This window comes from Danio aesculapii, chromosome 3 (genome assembly GCF_903798145.1).
Source record: "Danio aesculapii chromosome 3, fDanAes4.1, whole genome shotgun sequence".
Taxonomy (NCBI): domain Eukaryota; kingdom Metazoa; phylum Chordata; class Actinopteri; order Cypriniformes; family Danionidae; genus Danio; species Danio aesculapii.
Genome location: NC_079437.1, coordinates 38,994,369 through 39,015,028, shown reverse-complemented (window position 1 = coordinate 39,015,028; position 20,660 = coordinate 38,994,369). Strand labels below are relative to the sequence as shown.

The 20,660-nt window shown below is 37.5% G+C and overlaps 1 protein-coding gene across 1 annotated transcript in view; it reads left to right on the top strand.

The window, feature by feature from the left end:
- gna12a (guanine nucleotide binding protein (G protein) alpha 12a) overlaps positions 1-20,660 on the top strand; it is a 55,545-nt gene that overhangs the window by 5,673 nt on the left and 29,212 nt on the right. Inside the window, exon 2 of the mRNA XM_056453948.1 lies at positions 12,062-12,277. Coding sequence (XP_056309923.1) covers positions 12,062-12,277 — 216 coding nt within the window. The remainder of the gene's footprint in view (positions 1-12,061; positions 12,278-20,660) is intronic.

Sequence of the window (20,660 nt, the reverse complement as noted above, 5' to 3'; positions counted from 1 at the left end):
TTTCTCCTCTGGCCAAACGTCTTGTGCAGAGCTGCAGTCTCAGTGGCGGAGGCTGGAAGCTGGCCTCAGCGAAGACTCGTCTGTCTCTGGAGCGTCACAGGAATCAGTCTCATGTTCTCCACTCTTCCATGACCACCACAGTAGCTGCTCAGGATACGGCCTGGTCCAGGATATGGAAACCTTGGGATCATCTCGTCGTTGGTCTTGGATCGAATCATTGACTCTGCATAGTCTGAGGGCCTCGGGAAGAGTATCCCCAGGTGGAAATGGAGAATAAAGAAAATAATTAGCGTAGCTGATGTTCACAGTGTATATCAGCAAGATGCATAGCCTGTGTGGAAGCCCCCTAAGTGGTGCACTGAGTGTATGCTTTACTGAACAGATAGGTCTTTAATCTAGTTTTGAATTGGGAGAGTGTGTCTGAGCCTCGGACGTTATCAGGAAGGCTATTCCAGAGTTTAAGAGCTATGAATGAGAAGGCTCGACCTCCTTTACTCGACTTTGCTATTCTAGGTACTACCAGAAGCCTTAAGTTTTGAGACCTTAAAGAGCGAGTTGGATTGTATAATATTGTATAGCTGCCTTCCTATTAAAAATATGAATTTAAAAGATAGATTTGTGAGGGGTGTACTTATATATGCTGTGCACTGTATGTTGCTATCATCAAACCCTTTCTTTACTTAATCTATAATACATCTAAACGTCAAGATCAGTTTACCTAGACTAAGACCATGTGAAAATGTTGTTTTCTTTTTATGCCTCTGGCTAATTCATTTTGGTGTTAGTCATGTAGTAGTTGTTTTACCGCAAAGCTAAAACCCTGGGGTATTATTCTTGGGTCATTTCTGTCTATTTAAGATGCCTGTGTTTATTAACAGTGGCTTGACTCACAGTTTCAGAGTTAACGGGAAAGGAGTGAAAACTCATGCCAGAATGTGTGACTGTGTGCGAGATAGTAGGCCTGGGGGTCATTGCAGTTACAGACAAACAATGTTTGGTCTTTCTGTTTTTTTTGCAGGCCTGTAGTCTCAAATCAGCAATGCATCTTGAATTTTTTGGACTAGCATGTATTTTCTCGTAATTACCTCAAGATTAAGCATAGCAGGCCTTACAATTAGTAGTACATTGAGTCACTTTGTTTTGTCTAGGTTCATCCCTCGCTCTGTTATGAACGGAGAGACTGTCTGACTTATCATTATGATCAGCTCATGTGCTTTCTGAGCTCACGTGTTTGGATGTCTCAATGACAGAGAGGACTTCTGTTATTTTCTGTATCTATCTCTGTGCCTTCCTCTCTTAATCTCTTACTTGGTTTCACATTTGTGTGGGGAAGTTTACTAGTGGCTTCTGATGAGATCACAGCGAAGCCTTTGAGATTAGCTGCTGATAGCACAGGATATGGGATAATTACAGATTACCTCTACGTAAGAGATTGAGAAGATCTAACACTCTTTTAATGCCATTCAATGTGTCTGTGTGCTGAACGAGCAGTAGTCGACTTTTGTTGTTAAATAAAAAAAACTGTATTTTGTATTGTCTTGCTGTTGTATGTTTTCATACTTTGATTTAAGTTAGATTAGCTGAATTATACAGATCAGTTACATTGTATTTATTTGTTTTATTTATTATACAAGTCTGAACGATCTTTTATATTGAAAAAACTTTTATTTTGAAAAATGACCATATTCTCTTGCTTAAATCTCATTCACTTGAGCACCCAAATTTTACCCACAAGCTAGCAAACCTGGTAAGAAACAGACGTCTTTGGAAAGTTTCTTTGCTAAGGGGAAAAGGCCCAGTGAAGGACCCACAAACTGCCAAGGAATGCAGCCGCAACCCATTTGTCAACAAATCATGTGAATCCAGCATGTCTGTGCAAGATCAACCGCTGGGGATTGCAAATGATGTTCACATAATGCGTCTTTTCTAGAGTTTGAGCAAGTTCGTTATTTCCGATGCGCTCCTGCCTTCCAGAGGCACCCAGTTGTTTACTCAAAATAAAATATATTGTGTTCAGAAGGGAAAAAAGTTTTTGTTGTTTACCCAGACATTTAAGAGAATATATTTTAGAGCAGTAATCATAATACTGTGATACCTTGAAACCGTGATATTTTTATCCAAGGTTATCATACCGTCAGAATCTTATACCAGCCCATGCCTAGTTCGTGGTGATAAAAAGGTTGGGGATCTTTTTCATACAGTAAGAATGTGAGCAGAATGAATGGAACTCGGACAGACTACATCTCCCATTTTGTCATGATAACGTGACCTACCCCCGTCAGTTGCATCGCATTCACTCCCATTCATGAATTCTTTTGCGCTTCATCATCAGATAGCATAGCATGCATCGGATGTGTATTTCAGAATCTCGCCGGAAGTAGTAGATCATCCAGTTAGTTCTCGCAGACTGTTTTTTAAATTCTATGATCTCGGACATACTACTCGGCTCGCATACTTTTTTTAGCATACTATATAGTATGGAAGTATGTGATTTCGGACACAGCCTTTATCATAGTTTTATATGTTTTGACAAGGCAGGGCTGGTTCAGGCAGCATGTCATGTCATGTGTCATGTTATAACCAAAGAAAAAACTAATTCAAAATTAATTACTAATGAATATATTTTAAATTATTACATTAAATGCAATGCATTGATATTAGACAAATCTTATAGTTTTGTAATATATAATTATTATTATATTATATATTTCTTTGCAGACTTTCATACTTGCTGTTGCCATGAGCACAGAAACACACAAACACGCATACACTACAGACAATTTAGCTTACCCAATTCCCCTATAGCACATGTCTTTGGACTGTAGGGGAAATCGGTGCACCCGGAGGAAATAAAGGGGAGAACATACAAACACACAGAAATGCAAACTGACCCAGCCAGGGCTCAAACCAGCAACCTTCTTGCTATGAGGCAATCGTGCTACCCACTGCGAAACCATAATGCCATGTTCATAATAAAAATAAGTCAAATAAGTTGATAATACCTTGCATATATGTGTGTGTATATGTATGTATGTATGTATGTATGTATGTATGTATATATATATATATATATATATATATATATATATATATATATATATATGTATATATATATATATATATATATATATATATATATATATATATATATATATATATATATATATATGTGTGTATGTATATATGTATATATGTGTGTATGTATGTATGTATGTATGTATGTATATATGTATGTATGTATGTATGTATGTATGTATGTATGTATGTATTGAATGTATGTATGTAAGTATGTATGTGTATATATATGTATATTATTATATAATTTATGTATATGTATGTATTTGTATATGTATGTATGTGTGTGGTGTGTGTGTGTGCATGCTGCACTTTATTCTCTTGATAACTAAATAAACACACATACACACACTAAAATGACAGCGGAAAGAAAAGGCATTTGATCACAGAGATATGGATATGTTCGCACAAGCTCTGCAGTTCACTAGTATTTTGTCAACAGATGAGATAGTTAAAATAAATACACCATTATGAGTTTGATTATGCAGTATACTTGAGACTAAATACTTTTTAGGTATGATAGCTATACAGTACTCTACAGAGTTTTTCACACTGCAAAGATAAGGAATGTCTCCTTTCGTTACAAACTATCCACTAAAAATGTGGTGTACAAAAAGCACCTTTTGTATACTCGGATATATTAATGTTCTCAAGGTGTAAGGAAATTTAATGTTTCCTTATTAAAGCAATGTGAATAAGATTACATTTCTGAAAACCTAGATTTTATTCTATATCGTGGACACCCTGATATGCCATTTTTCCTGCTCAAATGATTACCATAAATATGTCTGTATTCTGGCAAAATGTGATGCTCATTTATTCAGTGGGAAACTGCAATGATAAATATTCCATTGCTAGGTCTTGTTATCTTACCCACAGTTTGGTCAAAAGCAGTGCTGCCAGATCAGAGGTTTGGCTCAGCTTAGCTTTATATGGAGAAGGTTATGTTTCTCAGAGCGATCTTCCATCCCCATGATTCCTGCCTATTATGCCCCTTTTTACAAGATGTAAAGTCTCTGATGTTCTTAGAGAGTGTATATGAGGTTTCAACTCAAAATACCACACAATTAATGTTTTCTAACTCTATTTAAGTGCCCTTTTTAGGCTTTGATCCTAATTGTGCCATTTCGGAGACTTTCGCTTTAAATGCAAATGAGATTGCATTTATGAGATGAGACTCTTTTCAAAAGTGGGCGGAGCTACAAATGCCTATGTGTCAGCATAGTGGCAGATTCAAAAACAATACCAACATTCTATGCTAATGAAGGAGAGAACATGCACTAATGGGCGGGGCTTCCCTTCTGGTGACATATACAAATGGGAGAGTGTCAATCAACGTGTTTCTGCAGTAAGAGTGAGTATAAAAAAAAAACTAAAATTTTAACATTAGAAGCTGGTTATGTTCACTACCATACAAATATGCCATGCATGTATGTCTATTTGCCATACAAATATGTTTAAATGCCTCATAAAAGTGATTTTTGCATAATAGGTCCCCTTTAAATGATATAACACCACATTATGGATCTTTGCCACAAACAAGTACTGAGGCTTTTGTTTATAGTTTTCAGAACAAGAGTGACTCCCGAAGCCCATGTTGCATAGGGAAATGACTGAGGCAGAGTTAAAAGATTTGTTTTGTTTGACTGGGACTGATTGCGATCAGATCTTCTTCTAACCCCATGGAGGACCCAGAGAAAAAAAGCAGAACTGAGCTTTCTTTGTGAAAATGATGTCACCTCAGTTTATTTTCCAATAAGACCTCTTCACCACAATGTAACCAGTGAGCTGAGGAAAACATTATAATGTAGTTTTGATCTCTTTTATTTGGTTCAGAGGCAAATGTTGAGGTCTGTGATCTGAGGCATCCTTGCATATACAAGAACTTGAAGTGAGTTTTATGAGTAACCGCACTAAACTGCCTAAATGTATGTGTTGGCACTGATTACACGGTCCACTCACTGCCCTGCCAGTCAAGTGAAAAGAGCAAATGGCCGTGAAGAATGTGCCTGAAGTTTGTTTTGTGCGTCTGAAAGGTTTATCATGGCTTCTCGTCTCCAGTCACCACACTTGGTTTCATTAACTGTAGTTGTCAAATGCATTTCGGAGGGTCATGAAACACAATTTAATATAGTTATTGTTTACACAATAGTGTTTTCAACTAAAACGCATTTAATTTGCAAGACTTCAAGATAAGCATTTTGTGGGCCTGAAAAATAGCTCTTAAAGTGCATCAAAAATGTTTAAGGATAATATTGTTTCTATGTAAATGGCAAAAATAGGATTTTGTGAGAAAGTTGACTTCATGCTTGCATATTACTGTACACTACCTGACAAAAGTCTTGTCGCCTGTCCAAGTTTTAGGAACAACAAATAATAACTTGACTTCTAGTTGATCATTTGGTATCAGAAGTGGCTTATATGAAAGGCGAAGGCCTCTAGATTACACTTATTTTACCAAAATAAAACATGATCATGCCTTGATTTTAATTTATTTAATTAGGACTGTAAGGTCTGGCTTTGTTTAGAGAAAAGTCTTGTCACTTAACAGAAATAATGTCCAGTATAGAATATAAAGTCATGGTGCAGTGGAAAAATAATAATATTGTGTATGACTCCTATGAGCTTGGAGGACTGCATCTACACATCTCTGCAATGACTCAAATAACTTATTAATAAAGTCTTCTGGGATGGCAAAGAAACCGTTCTTACAGGACTCCGAGAGTTCATCAAGATTCTTTGTATTCATCTTCAATGCCTCCTCCTTCGTCTTACTCTAGACATGCTCAATAATGTTTATTTCTGATGACTGGGCTGGCCAATCCTGGAGCGCCTTGACTTTCTTTGCTTTCAGGAACTTTAATGTGGAGGCTGAAGTTTGAGAAGGAGTGGAATCCTGCTGAAGAATTTGCCCTCTCCTGTGGTTTATAATGTAATGGGCAGCATAAATGTCTTGATAACTCAGGCTGTTGATGTTGCCATCCACTCTGCAGATCTCTCATGTTTCCACATACTGAATGTATCCCCAAACCATAATTTTTCCTTCACCAAACTTGACTGATAACTGTGAGAATTCTGGGTCCATGCAGGTTCTAATAGGTCTTCTGCAGTATTTGTAATGATTGGGATGCAGTTCAACAGATGATTCATCTGAAAATTCTACCTTCTGCCACTTTTCTAAATAATAAACTAGAAGACAAGTTACTATTTGTTGCTCTCACAAATGGGATTTATGACAAGACTTTTGTCAGGTAGTGTACGTGTCTACAGTCTACAGCCATGCGCAAGTACTTAACATACTTGAAAAACTTTTACTAAGTAGCATTAGCAGCTAATGACCTGGTATGTGTAATATTGAATAAACAACAAAGTTTTAATACATTGTTATGTAAATATATTGTTAGACTATCAGGGTCTAAGAAGGAAAAATAAATAAAGGTCTGTTTACACCACTATCATACTATAAATAAAAATGACTATATTATCATTCACGTCAATCTGTAATAACATCATTGCAGAAATGCACCACAGTTATGACACTTTATGTGCTTAAAGTCTTTTAGGTTAAGTAAATTCTGATTAGGTTAAAAGATTTTTATCATTCAAAAGATGGAAAGTAAATAGTTGTAAACGATTCCAACAGTGTTGCTGCTCTTTGTAAGAAACATATTCTTTTAGGTCCCACTTAGACTTCACTGCGGTCCCTTCAAGCCTTATTTGCACCACCCCTGGTAATTATCATCCTTTCTGTAAACTTAGTTAAGGTTATTTTATCCCTTAATTGGGCAAAGAACCATGTACGGTAACTTCATTGACATTAATTACAATAAAACTTCATTATTTCAATAAAATTAAAATGTCAAATTCATAAAAGTTCAAAAGTCTTGTTATAACCCGCGGTAACAATTCAGGGTTTTTTCCATTGAGCATTTCATTTACAAAAAGGTATCAACAATGTAACAACTTCATACTGTAGTTTCACTTTTTACAGTGCTCTTTGAAATCTTTAAATGTCATTGTGGCACTTTTTTACTTGTAGGTTTTATGAAAAATACACCCAGACATCTCTTTTAGGAAGCATAAATACACAACAGAATTGGTATGAATATTTATGTAAAGTTGTTAGCCAAGTTTCTTTCATATAAATGAGTACAACAGTAAATAAAGCAGTTTCTTATTACTGGGGCAAACGTCTTTGTAGGACAATGACCTGTAAAAGGAAATCATGTGATCACATTTTATTTCACAGTCTAAAGATGTGTGAAATGGATTGAGAACTCAATCTACTGGAGACTTGTTTGTCAGCAGTGAAGTCAAGGTCAGTCTGGAATAGCTCCACAATGGTGGTCTCTACGGGCACTTGGTATCGCACAGTCCACAGAGCCAGAGGAAATGCCTCTCCTCAGTGCACAGACAGCGAATACTGCAAACAATGGCGATTCATTCGTGCCATCATCTCCCCTCTGACCGTTTGTCATCACCCTGCTGTTCAGCCCATCCCTCTGAAGGTTTAGGATGATGACAGTGTTGCTTATGTTTTTTCAACGATACCAATTTGGAGTAATCCCAACCCATATTTTTCCTCAGGGGTGGAAAAAAAAAATAGAACAAACAATCCCAGAGGTTAACAGTCACGTGAGCAAATCTCAGCCTACGTGCTGATTAAATTATTGGTTATTTTAAAGATAACATTATCTTTGTTTCAGCCACTTTACAGTGGCAAAGGTCCAGGAGATATTGCTCTCAACGTCTTCCAGATCCTTCCAGTAATGCCTTTTGGGTATAAAGACAGCTCGTGGAGATGATCTGCGGAGGGTGTAAATGTTTTTACAAACATTGTTGAATTTTAAAGTCAACCTTTAATCTAAATTTAATTAAATCATATAGTGCTGTCTCTGGGTACTTTGTTCAAGATTTGATTAGTTGGTTCAATGATCCAATCTATAACTAAATGAATGAAGTCCCACCCCATAGTTTTTCACACTATATGTAAGCAGATATAGAAATCTGATGCACTACAAAAGCTAAACGTGTTTATGTCCAGATAAGATTCCTGCCTCGTTGTTAACCCACGTTGAGAAAGTTGAGTAATTTATGTCTGGGAATTTATTACTACTTCGATCAGTAGCTATCTATCTACTCTTTTTTAGTTAACTCTTTACATTTAGAAAGCTATCTTTGATCGGAGAGTGATCTAAAGACTGACCTGAGTCTGACACGGCACGTAAGGCCACGATAAGATCTGACCTCTGTTTGGCTTCCCGTACACCTCACTCACCACTTCAAACCTCCAAGACTAAGTTTCCTTGTTGAAATGCTCACTTGTGCAATAGGACACCATAGGCAGTGGAGCATTTCCTCTGTTTACTACATCCTTGAGAAAATAGTTGTGGTATTCAGCCAGAATGTGTTTTGCTCTGTCATCCTAATGAGAGTGTGGATAAAGTTACCAAAGAACTGTAGCACATAGAAATCCCGAAACTCATGCGTCCTGCTTGCAAGATGTTAGCGGGGGAGGTACAGGAAGTGGCTGAAGGGTGACACAGGGAGCAGGCATATATCAAGCCCATCTTCCTGCATGATAAATCTGAGAGTTCCTCTGTGCCCGGAGTCTTGGGAGGCTCCTTCACAGGCGGCTTGTTTATGGCGAAGGAGTTGTTGCTGATTTAGCTGTGGTTGCTCAGCGGTGGGGAACCTGTGAGCGGGTGCCTGGACCGCTACCCACATTTGCTTACGCTGCGAAATCACAGCACTGCCATTACCACCACTGGAGCAATTACTGTGCCTGACATGCAGGGCCTGTCTAATGCATGTCAGATGAGAGCCCACAGTTGAGATTCAGCAGTGTCTCTCTCAAGACCAGCTAAGATCTCTGAATTTCAGATTTGCTCTCTGTTGATTGAACGTTCAGGAAATCCCCCACTCCTCCTTTTCAACAAACAACAAAGGAAATGTCACAAATTGTCTGATGTAGACTTCAAAATCTCACTGAAAAGTCTGTGGCTTTTTGCTAAAGACTTAAAACACAAACCTCTTTGGAAGACGCCATTCAAAACAAACCCAAAGAGCTTGTTTTTCGGGAGACTTTTCAGAAACGCTAGGAGTATTGCTCATAGTGAGGTGAGGTTTTGGTGGTTTTCAGAGCTATTTTTGGGACTTTGCCACAACTCAGGAAGAGATTGGAAGCCCTGCAACTGACCTCTCTGCTGTGATAAAGCTGCCTCGTCTCTGTCTCTCTCTCTCTCTCTCTCTCTCTCTCTCTCTCTCTCTCTCTCTCTCTCTCTCTATCTCTCTCTCTCTCTCTCTCTCTCTCTTGCCCTAACTGTGTCAACGGATCCAGCCAAGAAGGACAGGATGATATTACTACGCTTCCCAGATAGTGTTGGCCAGAAGTGGGTGAAAGGTCAGAGATGGATGGGTCGGTATTGGGGGGGTTGAAGTGTGACTGAGTTTGGCCCCTAGGAAAGTACCCTGACTACCCTGGAGCAAAGCACACTATAAAGAGCGTGAACCAGAACCAGCAGGGAGGCCTTAAGCACGAACAACTGTTTACACTTGTGAACTGTTTGATAGCTTTGGGAATCTTGGGATTTGGGAGGAGGTGGGATCTCTGGACTGAATGGAGACAAGCAGACTAACAGGACTGTACCACATTCATTTCCTCTCACTGTCCCGCTGTTTTATTGGTTTGCCGTGCATGTTTCTCAAGTTGATATACAAATCCCTTGCACATGCAGACAGAATAGCAGTCTGCATTGCTTTTACGCTTAACCCATTGACCTGCCGTGATGGAATGGCTTTAAACTGACTTGTCCGGGTTACTAGGTCAAATCTCACAAAGCACCTGTGCCTAAGGGACCCTTTATCTTCGTCTGAGACCAAATCTGGCTGTGAGCTCTAATTACTATAGCATACTCTTGCCCAGGGCATGTTTAAGTGCTAGTTTTTATGATTCATTCATGTCCCTGCAGAGTACAAGAGGACCAGGAACGCCTTCTGGGACTCTGAACTTCAGGATGTTATTTCAAGTGCAACAAAAAAGGGTGAAATGTGCTGTAGAAGCAGGATTTTGCAGTCATAATCAATAATAGCCAATGACCTTATGTTACATTTACAAAGCGTCTCAGGGTATTTCTACTCTTTCACAAAACCCAGCTCTCCTGGTTTCTGCCAAAGGCTCAGTTCAGGGTTTTGTGTTTTCGTGTTATGCTTGGAAGTGAGGAGGCTCATCGCGGAAGTTTAGTTTCAGTGCATTTTCTGGAGATGTTTTCGTTTTTGGCTTCAAAGTGGAGTGTTTCAGGCATAGGCACAAATCTTCTGTTTTGGATATACATGTCATGGCTGAGCGGCAGCAGTCTGAGCTTCTCCAAAATGCAATACAAGCACACTTCAGATTTGTCTCTAAGTTGTTCCAACTGACAGTTTTGTTTTATGTAACAGCAGCAGCTCTGGGTATGTGACTAAAAGCACAAATCTCGTTGGTTGGGCCAGAAGTCTCCACAATGGGATGGAACAAGGGATTAGAAAATCTTCATGAATAATCTGTCACCAGGGCTTGACATTAACTTTTTTGATCTCCATCCACTGTGACTAGTAGTTTTCCAACATTACCAGCCATTTGCCATTTTCACTAGCCACAATTTTGTTGTTGGGAAAATATATTTTATATGCATAAATTTGACTTTGACATGCTAAAATACTTGATTTAAATGTTGTGTTATGTCCACATGTCTCCTCATTCATTTCACTTTTTGTGTGTCGTGTATGAGCTTGCTCAGTGAGCATGAGCAAATAGGTCATGGTTTCATAGTGTTAAATTGCAATTAGTTTTTATTTCACATCACTTTTCAGAGCTCAAAATTAGGGATTTACCAAATTAATCTCTGACCACACCAAACAGTGATTATTTCTTAGCCACAAATTTTAAATGTGTCAAAACAAGCAAAATATAGCTGTGTACTATAATTTTTATTTAACAAAACATTTCTTAAAAAACAATTGGCTTTTAAAAAATAATTACACGATCATGACCAAAAAAACCAAAAGTGGTCACATAATAAAAACTCCACTGCTTTCATACTGCGTCATGCTTTCATCTCAGAAATTCGATTTGATTGGTTTCTTGGTCTTACTCCGCTTTATATTACCATGGTAATACATTTTTAATACTTTAGCTTATCTATGAACATGATTTCTGTCCAGTAGGATGTAATGAAGACGACAACTCCCATGATTCTACACTCAGTCACAGCATCATCAAAATACACCTTTGTTTATAAATCCAGAAAAACAAACAAAAAGCGCTCAAGGGTAACTCAAATATTTGGTCGGTGCTCTTTGGGTAAGGGATTCATCAAAACATCTACAGAAATTAGTCCAAGTTACTCGGAAAATGTGGAAAATTTTAAAAGCCTTTATTCACATGGCTTAATCTTAAAAGAAACCTACGGGTAACAGTGATCAGGTGCGTTTAGAGTCTCTTTTGAGTACTATGGTCACATGACTCATTCAAACATCTCAACAACACTCAAATAATTAAACCGACATAGTCAACTATCATCATTATAGATAGAGGGTGACTTTAAACCATGCACAGACATACAAAAAAATGCTTAAACATGGCATGTACATACATCCGAACACATTTACATGTGCACATACACATATATACACACATACACGTACCTTTGTTTATTTTGAGCAAGCATGTTCACAGTCATATTCTGCGCCTTTAAACCTAACTTTGTAACAAGTTTGAAGCTGATCACGAAGAATTTGCTGAAACAGAAGTTCGAGCTTGTTTAAAACTTGCTGTAGGTGAAGACATTGCTCTTATTTTTGTTTTGTCTCCAAAATAATTGCTTCGTCTCACTTCCTTTTATAGAAGCTCAGTTGTAGTGGACACACCCTTCTGTAGTTATACTCTTATACACAAACAAACATTAGGATATTGACCACTCTGCCTCTCTTCTATCTTTTCTTAAAGGGAATGCGGGTACTGGTGGATGCCCGAGACAAACTTGGCGTTTCCTGGCAGAACTCCGAAAACGAAAAGCATGGCATGTTTGTTATGTCCTTCGAAAACAAAGCAGGCATGGCTGTGGAACCCTGCACCTTTCAGCTGTACGTCCCAGCCCTGCAGGCACTCTGGAATGATAGTGGCATCCAGGAAGCCTACGGTCGACGGAGTGAGTTTCAGCTGGTGAGTGTAATCACAATACATTTCCTGACAACCTGTGCCATCTGGATACTCTTACTGTTCATGGGAAGCGCCACATGGCTCTATGGGTAGTTGGCAATGGGTGTTCTCATAAAACACATAATCTATTGTTTACCTGGAGTAAGTGCACTGCTTGAAGGCACAGTAGTGATAGTTAATGGATGAACTCCATAGTTGGCAGCATAAAACTGACGGATGTTTGAAGTGGATAATGATATTCTTCCATCGTATTATTGGGGGAGAATATATTATTCAAATAAAAATATATAGTTTGTAAATAAATAAATAAATAGTGCATATATTTATATAGTCATTTGTCTATACACCATTTTTATTCATTCATTCAATTTCCTTTGGCTTAGTCTCTGTTTCAGAGGTCGCCACGGCGGAATGAACTGCCAACTTTTCCAGCATATGTTTTATGTAGCTGATGCCCTTCCAGCCACAACCCATTACTGGGAAACACCCATACATGCTCATTCACACACTCACTCATACACTACCAACAATTTTGTTTATTCAATTCACCCATACCGCATGTTTTTGAATTGTAGGGGAAACTGGAGAACCCAGAGGAAACCCACGTAAACATGAGGAGAACATGCAAACTCGACAAAGAAATGCCAACTGACCCTGCTGGGACTCGATCCAGCGACCTTTTTGTGTGGCGACAGTGCTAAACACTGTGGCACCATTCTGCCTTTACACAATTTTTGAATTAAGTCATTCAATTAAATTATTGCTTTAATTTGATAAGGCTGTATTAAACTAATCAAAAGGGTCAAAAATGTTCCTAAAACTCATTCATTCATTTATTTTATTTCGGCTTAGTGCTTTATTTATCAGGGGTCACCATAGCAAAATGAACCGCCTGTTCCTAAAACTGTTTCAGAGAAATGCTGTACTTTTTAAATTAAAATTTTTTCAAAGAATGCTAAAAACTTAAAGTTTTCACATCTATTACATTATGATGTTAATAAAAAAAATAAGCACAGCTTTACCATATTAAAATAGCTTTTGAAGCATTATGTAACATTGAAAACTGGAAAAACAGCTGTTGAACAAACATATTTGTCATCAGAAGATTACATTTAAAACATTTAAAAGATGTTCCTAAAACAAGAAAATATGTAATTTGGAAAATTTAAAAGATTTCGAAAATATGTAATAATATTTTACAATTTTGTTTCTCTGTAATTTTGATTAAATCATAAAAGCATAAAATCATATGTACTATGATGTACAAACAGTTTATGAACAGAACTGTGTATTCAGACAATGATAAATAAATGAAAGGCAAAATATGTAAGATTTCATTCATTCATAATCTTCCTTCGTCTTAGTCTCATTATTTATCAAGGCTCATCACAGCGGAATGAACCGCCAACTATTCCAGCACATTGTGCAGCGGCTTCCCTTCCAGCCTCAACCCAGCACTGGAGAACACCTATACAATCTCATGCACACACAATGCCAATTAAGGTACCTGTAGTCACCTATAGTGCAAATCTTTAGACTATGGGGGAAGCCGGAGCACCCGGACGAAACCCATGCCAGCACAGAGAGAACACACAAACTCCACACAGAAATGCCAACTGACCCAGTTGGGACTCAAACCAGCGACATTCTTACTGTGAGGTGACAGTGCTAACCACTGAGCCACCGTGTCACAGTATATAAGATTTGTTTTTATTAAAATATAAATAAAACTAATAATAAGTTACATAACTTATGTGCTTACATTATCCCAAATGTTTTGAAGAATCTTCAAAGCCATTCCAGAGATCCTGAGCACTATTTTAGACTCCTTGAAATGTGTTTAGTTTGATAAATCTGCGGCGATTCTTTCCCACCTAATCATGACAGGAAACCAGAAGTGGTCGACTGTGGCATAATAAAAGCTCTGCTGTGTCACGCTCATCCCTCATCAGCAATAGTGGACTTGTTTTCATTTGATGGCTTTTAGCTTTACTCTGCTACCGTGATAATACATTTTTAATACTCTATCTCATCCATGAACGTGATTTCTGCAGAAGTCTCATGAGATGTAATGAAGATGACAACTCGCATGATTTCACACTCAGTTACAGCATCATCAAACTATGGCAAACTGCAAAATTTACATATGATGTCTTTAAATAATATACTTTCTAACCAATCAAGGTCTGCATTTTACTAGTATCTCAGCAGGATTCAGAAGACGTTAATAATAGGTTAGATTTAGGTAAAAAATCAATTTCTAGTCAGCGTCTGAGGACAACGTTACTTTGACGTCCAATAACGACGTGAAATTACATTGATATTTGGTTCATTTTAGGTTGTGTTGGAAAGTGACCAAATTCCAATGTCTGATAGATCTCATAATGGTAACGTCCATGCAACTTCAATGTGTAACATGATAAGACGTTGATATTTAGTTGATTTTAGGTTGGACATTGGCATTGGCATTGGCCTGGCATTGGATTCTGACGTCAACCTGATTTTTATTTCCAAACCAAATCCAACGTCCCTACGACATTGGGGTATGTTTGGGTACAATGTCAATATGACATCTTGTTGACGTCCTGTGCCTGCAGGGATGCAGGTTCCCTAGAATGAAGCATACAACTTCTACCAACTGATGGCCAAGTGGGTATGGGAAATACAGTAATATTCCAATGTCAGTTCGATGGAAATGGTTGGCTTAGTTATTAAAGCTAGACACTGAGAGACCTTAATTAAACCTGCTGAGTGCAGAAAAGCAGAGGAAGCTTGACTTATTTATGTGCATCTCATCTCAGCATGGATGTTACCACAGGACTTTAATGAGTTCAGAAGCTGCGCACAGGAGTCTCTCAAACTTTAATCGCTCTGACTGTGCACTGAAGCGATGCGATTCACATGCATATCCCTGTCACTGTACCTCTGGATCTTTATGAATTTTTAAGCTTTACTCAGAGACCCGAAGATCTAGGTCAGTGGAGCAGGATGGAGGATAGGATAGGCAATGAGGAAACCTGTGAGGAAATGACACAAGTTTCTCTTTATGCATGAGGGTTTTACTTCTTTAGTCTATAAACAGATAAAAATAGATTTAAAAACATACTTTGCTTCCTGCTTAGGCCTGACCCTTTACTCAAGTCATGCTAAATTTAAAGGTTAAGAACAGACGTCTGTAATCTGCTAAATCAGTTTCTGTCTTTGTCTCTCATGTGATGAGCTCATCTGGTGACAGAGCTCCGCCCCCTGCCTTTTTGTTTCCTCTTCACAAGTGGGTTTACATCATCAGTCCTCGTTACTGTAATTAAACACAGCCGGTCTTGTTTAAGGTCATCCAAAAAGACAATTTACTTGTAATGTTCCACTGGTAAAACTACATTTCATACTGGCAAACACGGTATCGTAAAGAGCCCTATCAGACACTCGAACATATTAAAACTTGTATGTTATTACAGTAATATTAAAGAATAATAATTTGATTGGATTATGGGTTAAATAATGACTTGTTTTAATAACTTGACGTTCAGTGGTGAAATCTATAAAGCAGGAAGGCTGTAATTATTATTTTGCGAACACATTCAGTTTTAGTAATACTAGTTTAGGGGTGGCAAAGTCTCAGCAAACTCGCCTCACAGCAAGAAGGTTGTTCCCTTGTACCTTATTAGCGTAAGTTTCCTCAAGGAGCTCCAGTTTCCCCCACAGTCCAAACACATGCAGTATAGGTGAATTGGATAAACTAAACTGGCCGTAGTGTATTAAAATATGTGAGCAATTCCAGCGTTATGGATGTGACATTTGCAGTAAAAACTCAAAATTCACAGGGAAAGTCTATGTTAACATTATATTAAAACATCTGTTTATGTTTTCCAAAAACAACTGATCACAGAGTTAAGGGATCAAAAAATATCAATCTGTGAACATTTTTTTTATATTTTAAAAGAAGGAAATAAACATGTGTTATGGATGTGACAAATAAAGTCTGTGAGTTTACAGTAAACAACATACTTTGTAGAAATTCTGTGAATGAAACTGCACAACCCAAGAGAAACAATGCTAATCAAAAGAATGAGAGTTGGCTCACTAGAGAACAAAAAGGATTGATTTTATTTTCTTTTTTGCATGTATGAGGAAAAAGCTCCGTTATGGGTGTGTGACACTTTTACATTATGGATGTGACAGATGTGAAATTGGCACTTGTGTGATTTTGGTAAATGAAATATAGCTTGAAAACATTAACAGAGACATTTTTGAGTATGTTAAAGCACTGTAAAATACTTGCTTACACAAAAACTGTACAAACGGTTTCTCTATTTTGGTGAAAACTTACATTTTTTTCATGGCACGGTTGACATTTGCATGGAATTGCTCGTGTGTGAATGGGAGAATGTACTGTATGTGTTTCCTAGCACACAGGGCTGTTCCATCAGTGCTGGGTTGCAGCAAGAAGGCTATGTAAACATACATAGCATACATCTGCTATGTAAAACAATTGACAGAGTGATTGGTGGTTCATTCTGCTGTGGCAATCTCTGGTAAAGCAAAGACTAATTCAAAGGAAACTGAGTGGGTAAGTGATTCCAGTTTAGCAGAGTTATCATAACACATGCAGTGTTGACCAGAGTAAAGATTTATGTTTGTACAGCCAACATTGACTCTTGATCAAACCTCTTGGTAATAAAATAAAATGATTGTCTGAATAAACAATGAATCCAAAGCCACAAATAAAAGTAAAAATTCTGAAGAATTTAAACAAACTTCTTCATAAAAGGGTCATACTCTTGTATATGTAGTTAAACATGTCGGCATGTAGCTGGAAGAGCATCCGCTGCGTAAAGATAGAAAACATGTTTTGTGTTGATGTTTTTGCATGTAATAACGTGCTCGTATGATGTGTTTGGTTGTAAATTGCCATCTACTGTTATTTCTCGAAACATCCGCAGGTCAGATTTTACACCACAGAATAAGTGCTGATGAAATCTGAAAGCGATAATTTGTTTTTGCTAATTGTTATTTTGTTTTAGTTAGTTTTTCAGTGACTGTTGTTGGTTTTGTTTAGTTTTAGTTTTTCATTTATAGGGATTTTTTAAAGAAATGTATTTTCAGATAACAAATTTGTCTATTGACCAATAGTTTTAGTCTTAGTTCTTGTTTTCGTTTACTGAAATAACCCAGTCAAAGACATTTAAATAAAATTTAAACAAATAAAAAAAGACATGATGTTAAGGTCATCGAGGAATAAAATTAGAAATCTTTTGTCATCATAGTCACAATTTTGCAAATTACAATTCAATACAGTGTCTCCCTGGAGCAGATCTTGTTTATGTGCATTACAAGGTCATTCCCGGCACTGTTTTGATTCTTTTGAGCATTGTATTTTGAGCAAGTTCTTCTTGAGATTTCAGCTGATAAAAATGCGCATGTACATACATGTTCAGCCCAGCATGCGTCGTTGTTTTGGATGTTTGGTAGGCTCCTTTGCAAAACATATATCTTTTTTTGTTTGTTTCTTTATTTGTCTTTAAGTTTAATCTTAGAAATGACTGGGTGTCAGCAAAATTAACACACCCTTAGAGTCTTTCTTTTACAATCTAGGAACATAAGCATTGTAAATGTACTTCTGGCATTTTTAAAGCCATTATTTGCATATTTTTGCCTTAATGAAACATGTGTGACGTCTATGGACTTTGAACCAGCTGTTTTTCCTCTTGATTTGTGACCTGAGTTTTTGACCCTGTGAAGGTCTTTGCATTTAGATGGCCGTCTGGGCCAAAGGGTTGGTGCCTCTGCCTCCTTCAGTCTCTTTTGTTCTCTCTACTCTGTGAAGGCCTGTTTGTTTGTGAGTCCATTCAGAAGCCTGTGAGTGGGAGGACATTACAGGGCTCAGCCTGTCCCGACTGAGTAACTCCTGTTCCCTGTTGGCCAGAAACCCAGAATTAACCCTGTCCTACAAGTCTTCATTTCTACTTAAAACAAAAGTGTCCCTGTGGAAATGCTGCTCTCTTTTTTCCCTTACAGAAAGTCTCTTTTCGGCCAGTCCTGCTATGAAACTTACATAGAGTGCTTAAGTAATGTGACCGGAAACTCTTTCTCTGACTTGCTTTCCGACTCTTTATGGATTTACAGATGTTCGTCTTCCAATAAAGCTTAAGACGCTTGTTTTGTCATCTCTAATCTTGCTGAAGAAATTGATCCACATGTTTTATGTAAGCTTGTAGAGTTTATGCGCCTCTTCGTGAGAAACTTGGCTTAGATTACAATAGTGTCTACTCCATTTCTTCAGCTCTTGGGAGGATTTGTGCGAGGGAGGTCCTTCTGTTCCTCGCTTTTAGAAGATCTCTTCAGGGAGAAGCATTGACATTGACCATGAGAAACAAGGATATGTATGGGGTGCCGTGTAGGATTTAAATCAAACTTTGCTTATAAACACGTACATAAAACACGTGCATATACACCTATAAATTACTTGCATATACATATATACCAGAGGTGTCCAAAGTTGGTCCTGGAGGGCTGGTGTCTTGCATATTTTAATTCAAACCCCAATTAAACAACTGAACCAGCTAATCAAGCTCTTTTTGGGAATACTAGAAACTTCCAGGCAGGTGTGTTAAATTAAGATGGAGCTACACTATGCTGGACATCGGCCCTCCAGGACCAACTTTGGACACCCCTGATCTATACTATAGAATGCTCAAAACAATATATATGAAACTTGTGTATATACATATAAACCTGATGCATGCATACACCCACATACACACTCACTTACATATAAACTCACTACATGCAAACACACCTATACACACTTGGATATACATAAACTTAAACTATGCATATGCACCCATAAACTCTTATATGAATATAAACTTGATGAGTGCATAAACACCCACATAACACTTGTGCAAACATTCAAAATAAAATTCACAAACATACACAAGTTATTGTGTATATACATATATGCAAGTAATTTCATATGCCTATGTGCATGAATTCTCAGCGTAAAAGGAAGTTGTTTAAATTTAAAAGGAAGTAAATAGGTGTATATGCATGGGTTTTATTTATGTGTTGATAAGCAAAGTTTGATTTAAATCCTACACGGCGCCTCAGATACGTTTTGGCAATATGCAAGCCTAAATTAGTGTCTAAAATCTGATGGCTTGAATGTCAAAGGGGTTTTATTGAGTTGGCTGCAATGGATCTTGATAAATTGGCATGATTTGAAATTAGTGGTTGAGTCACGTGATTTATGATGGGATGCAGTTTCATTCCACTAGCATTTATGAGAACTTTTAAAGTAAAACTGGCTTTAATTTGAGTTAGACTAGCACATTAATGTACAAAAAACAAAGAAAATGGAATGGCTCCATTGTCAGTAAGTCTGCCAAAATCCCAAGACTCGCTGTTACGGGTATATGTGGCCCTGCTCATATTGTGATTGGACACAAATGCTGCTTTTGCTTGAAGGCTGCGGAGAGTTCATGGACAGGAAGTCTGCATTGCTGTATTGTTGAAGGCTGATGCTGCTGCCCCTCCATGAAACCACAGTAAATCTCAGGCCAGAGATCTGTCTGTGCAATGCAGCTTTACCACAGTTGAGTCACAGTCATCTTAAATTCCTTCTTGATGAACTCAACCATAATCTTCATGTAGACATTAAATAAATAAAAAGTGTGGATCTCTACGATATCAGTATATAGGTTTTGTCAGGTTTTTATTTTGTTTATGCATTTTTTCCCTTTTTATTTGGAAATCAAATTTATGGAACTCATTTTTGGTAAAAAAATAAATAAATAAATAAAAAAAAAAACTAATTGTGAATTGTAACTTTTTTTAACAATGTTCATTTAAAAAAATTATTAGAGTGAAGAACTTAAGGAAAAAAGGACTTAAAATTCTACATGAACCGAAAGCTGTGACCGATTTTTCTTTTCTTTTTCTTTTTTTTGTATAGTGAAGCAGTTCCTAGTGAAACAGAATCTTAAATGGCAAAACAGTGGGCGTGGCTTGTTTTTCTACTGCGAGCTGATTGGCTGTAGTAAAGTAGGCGTTTCATTCAGAAAGATTGGGAAACCGGTTTGAGGAGAGTTATTACACCCTAACAGACTCCTCCTCCTCACCATTTCTGTTTGTTGTCAAAACTGACAGTTGGGGGTGCGGTTAAATTTGTTAGCTATGCCCAATTCCTAAGACATATGTAATCTGATAATTTAACTTAAAAAAAAAAACAGGAAGTGCATTTTCAGATTTCAATTAAAGATTAGAAGGGCAAACAATTTTTTTTCTTCATGACATCACAGATGAATTGTTCACCACAAAACTAGCAATGTGCGCTAACAAAATCATATGGTTAGTCTTGATTCCATGGGGACTTTTTGATTCCATAATG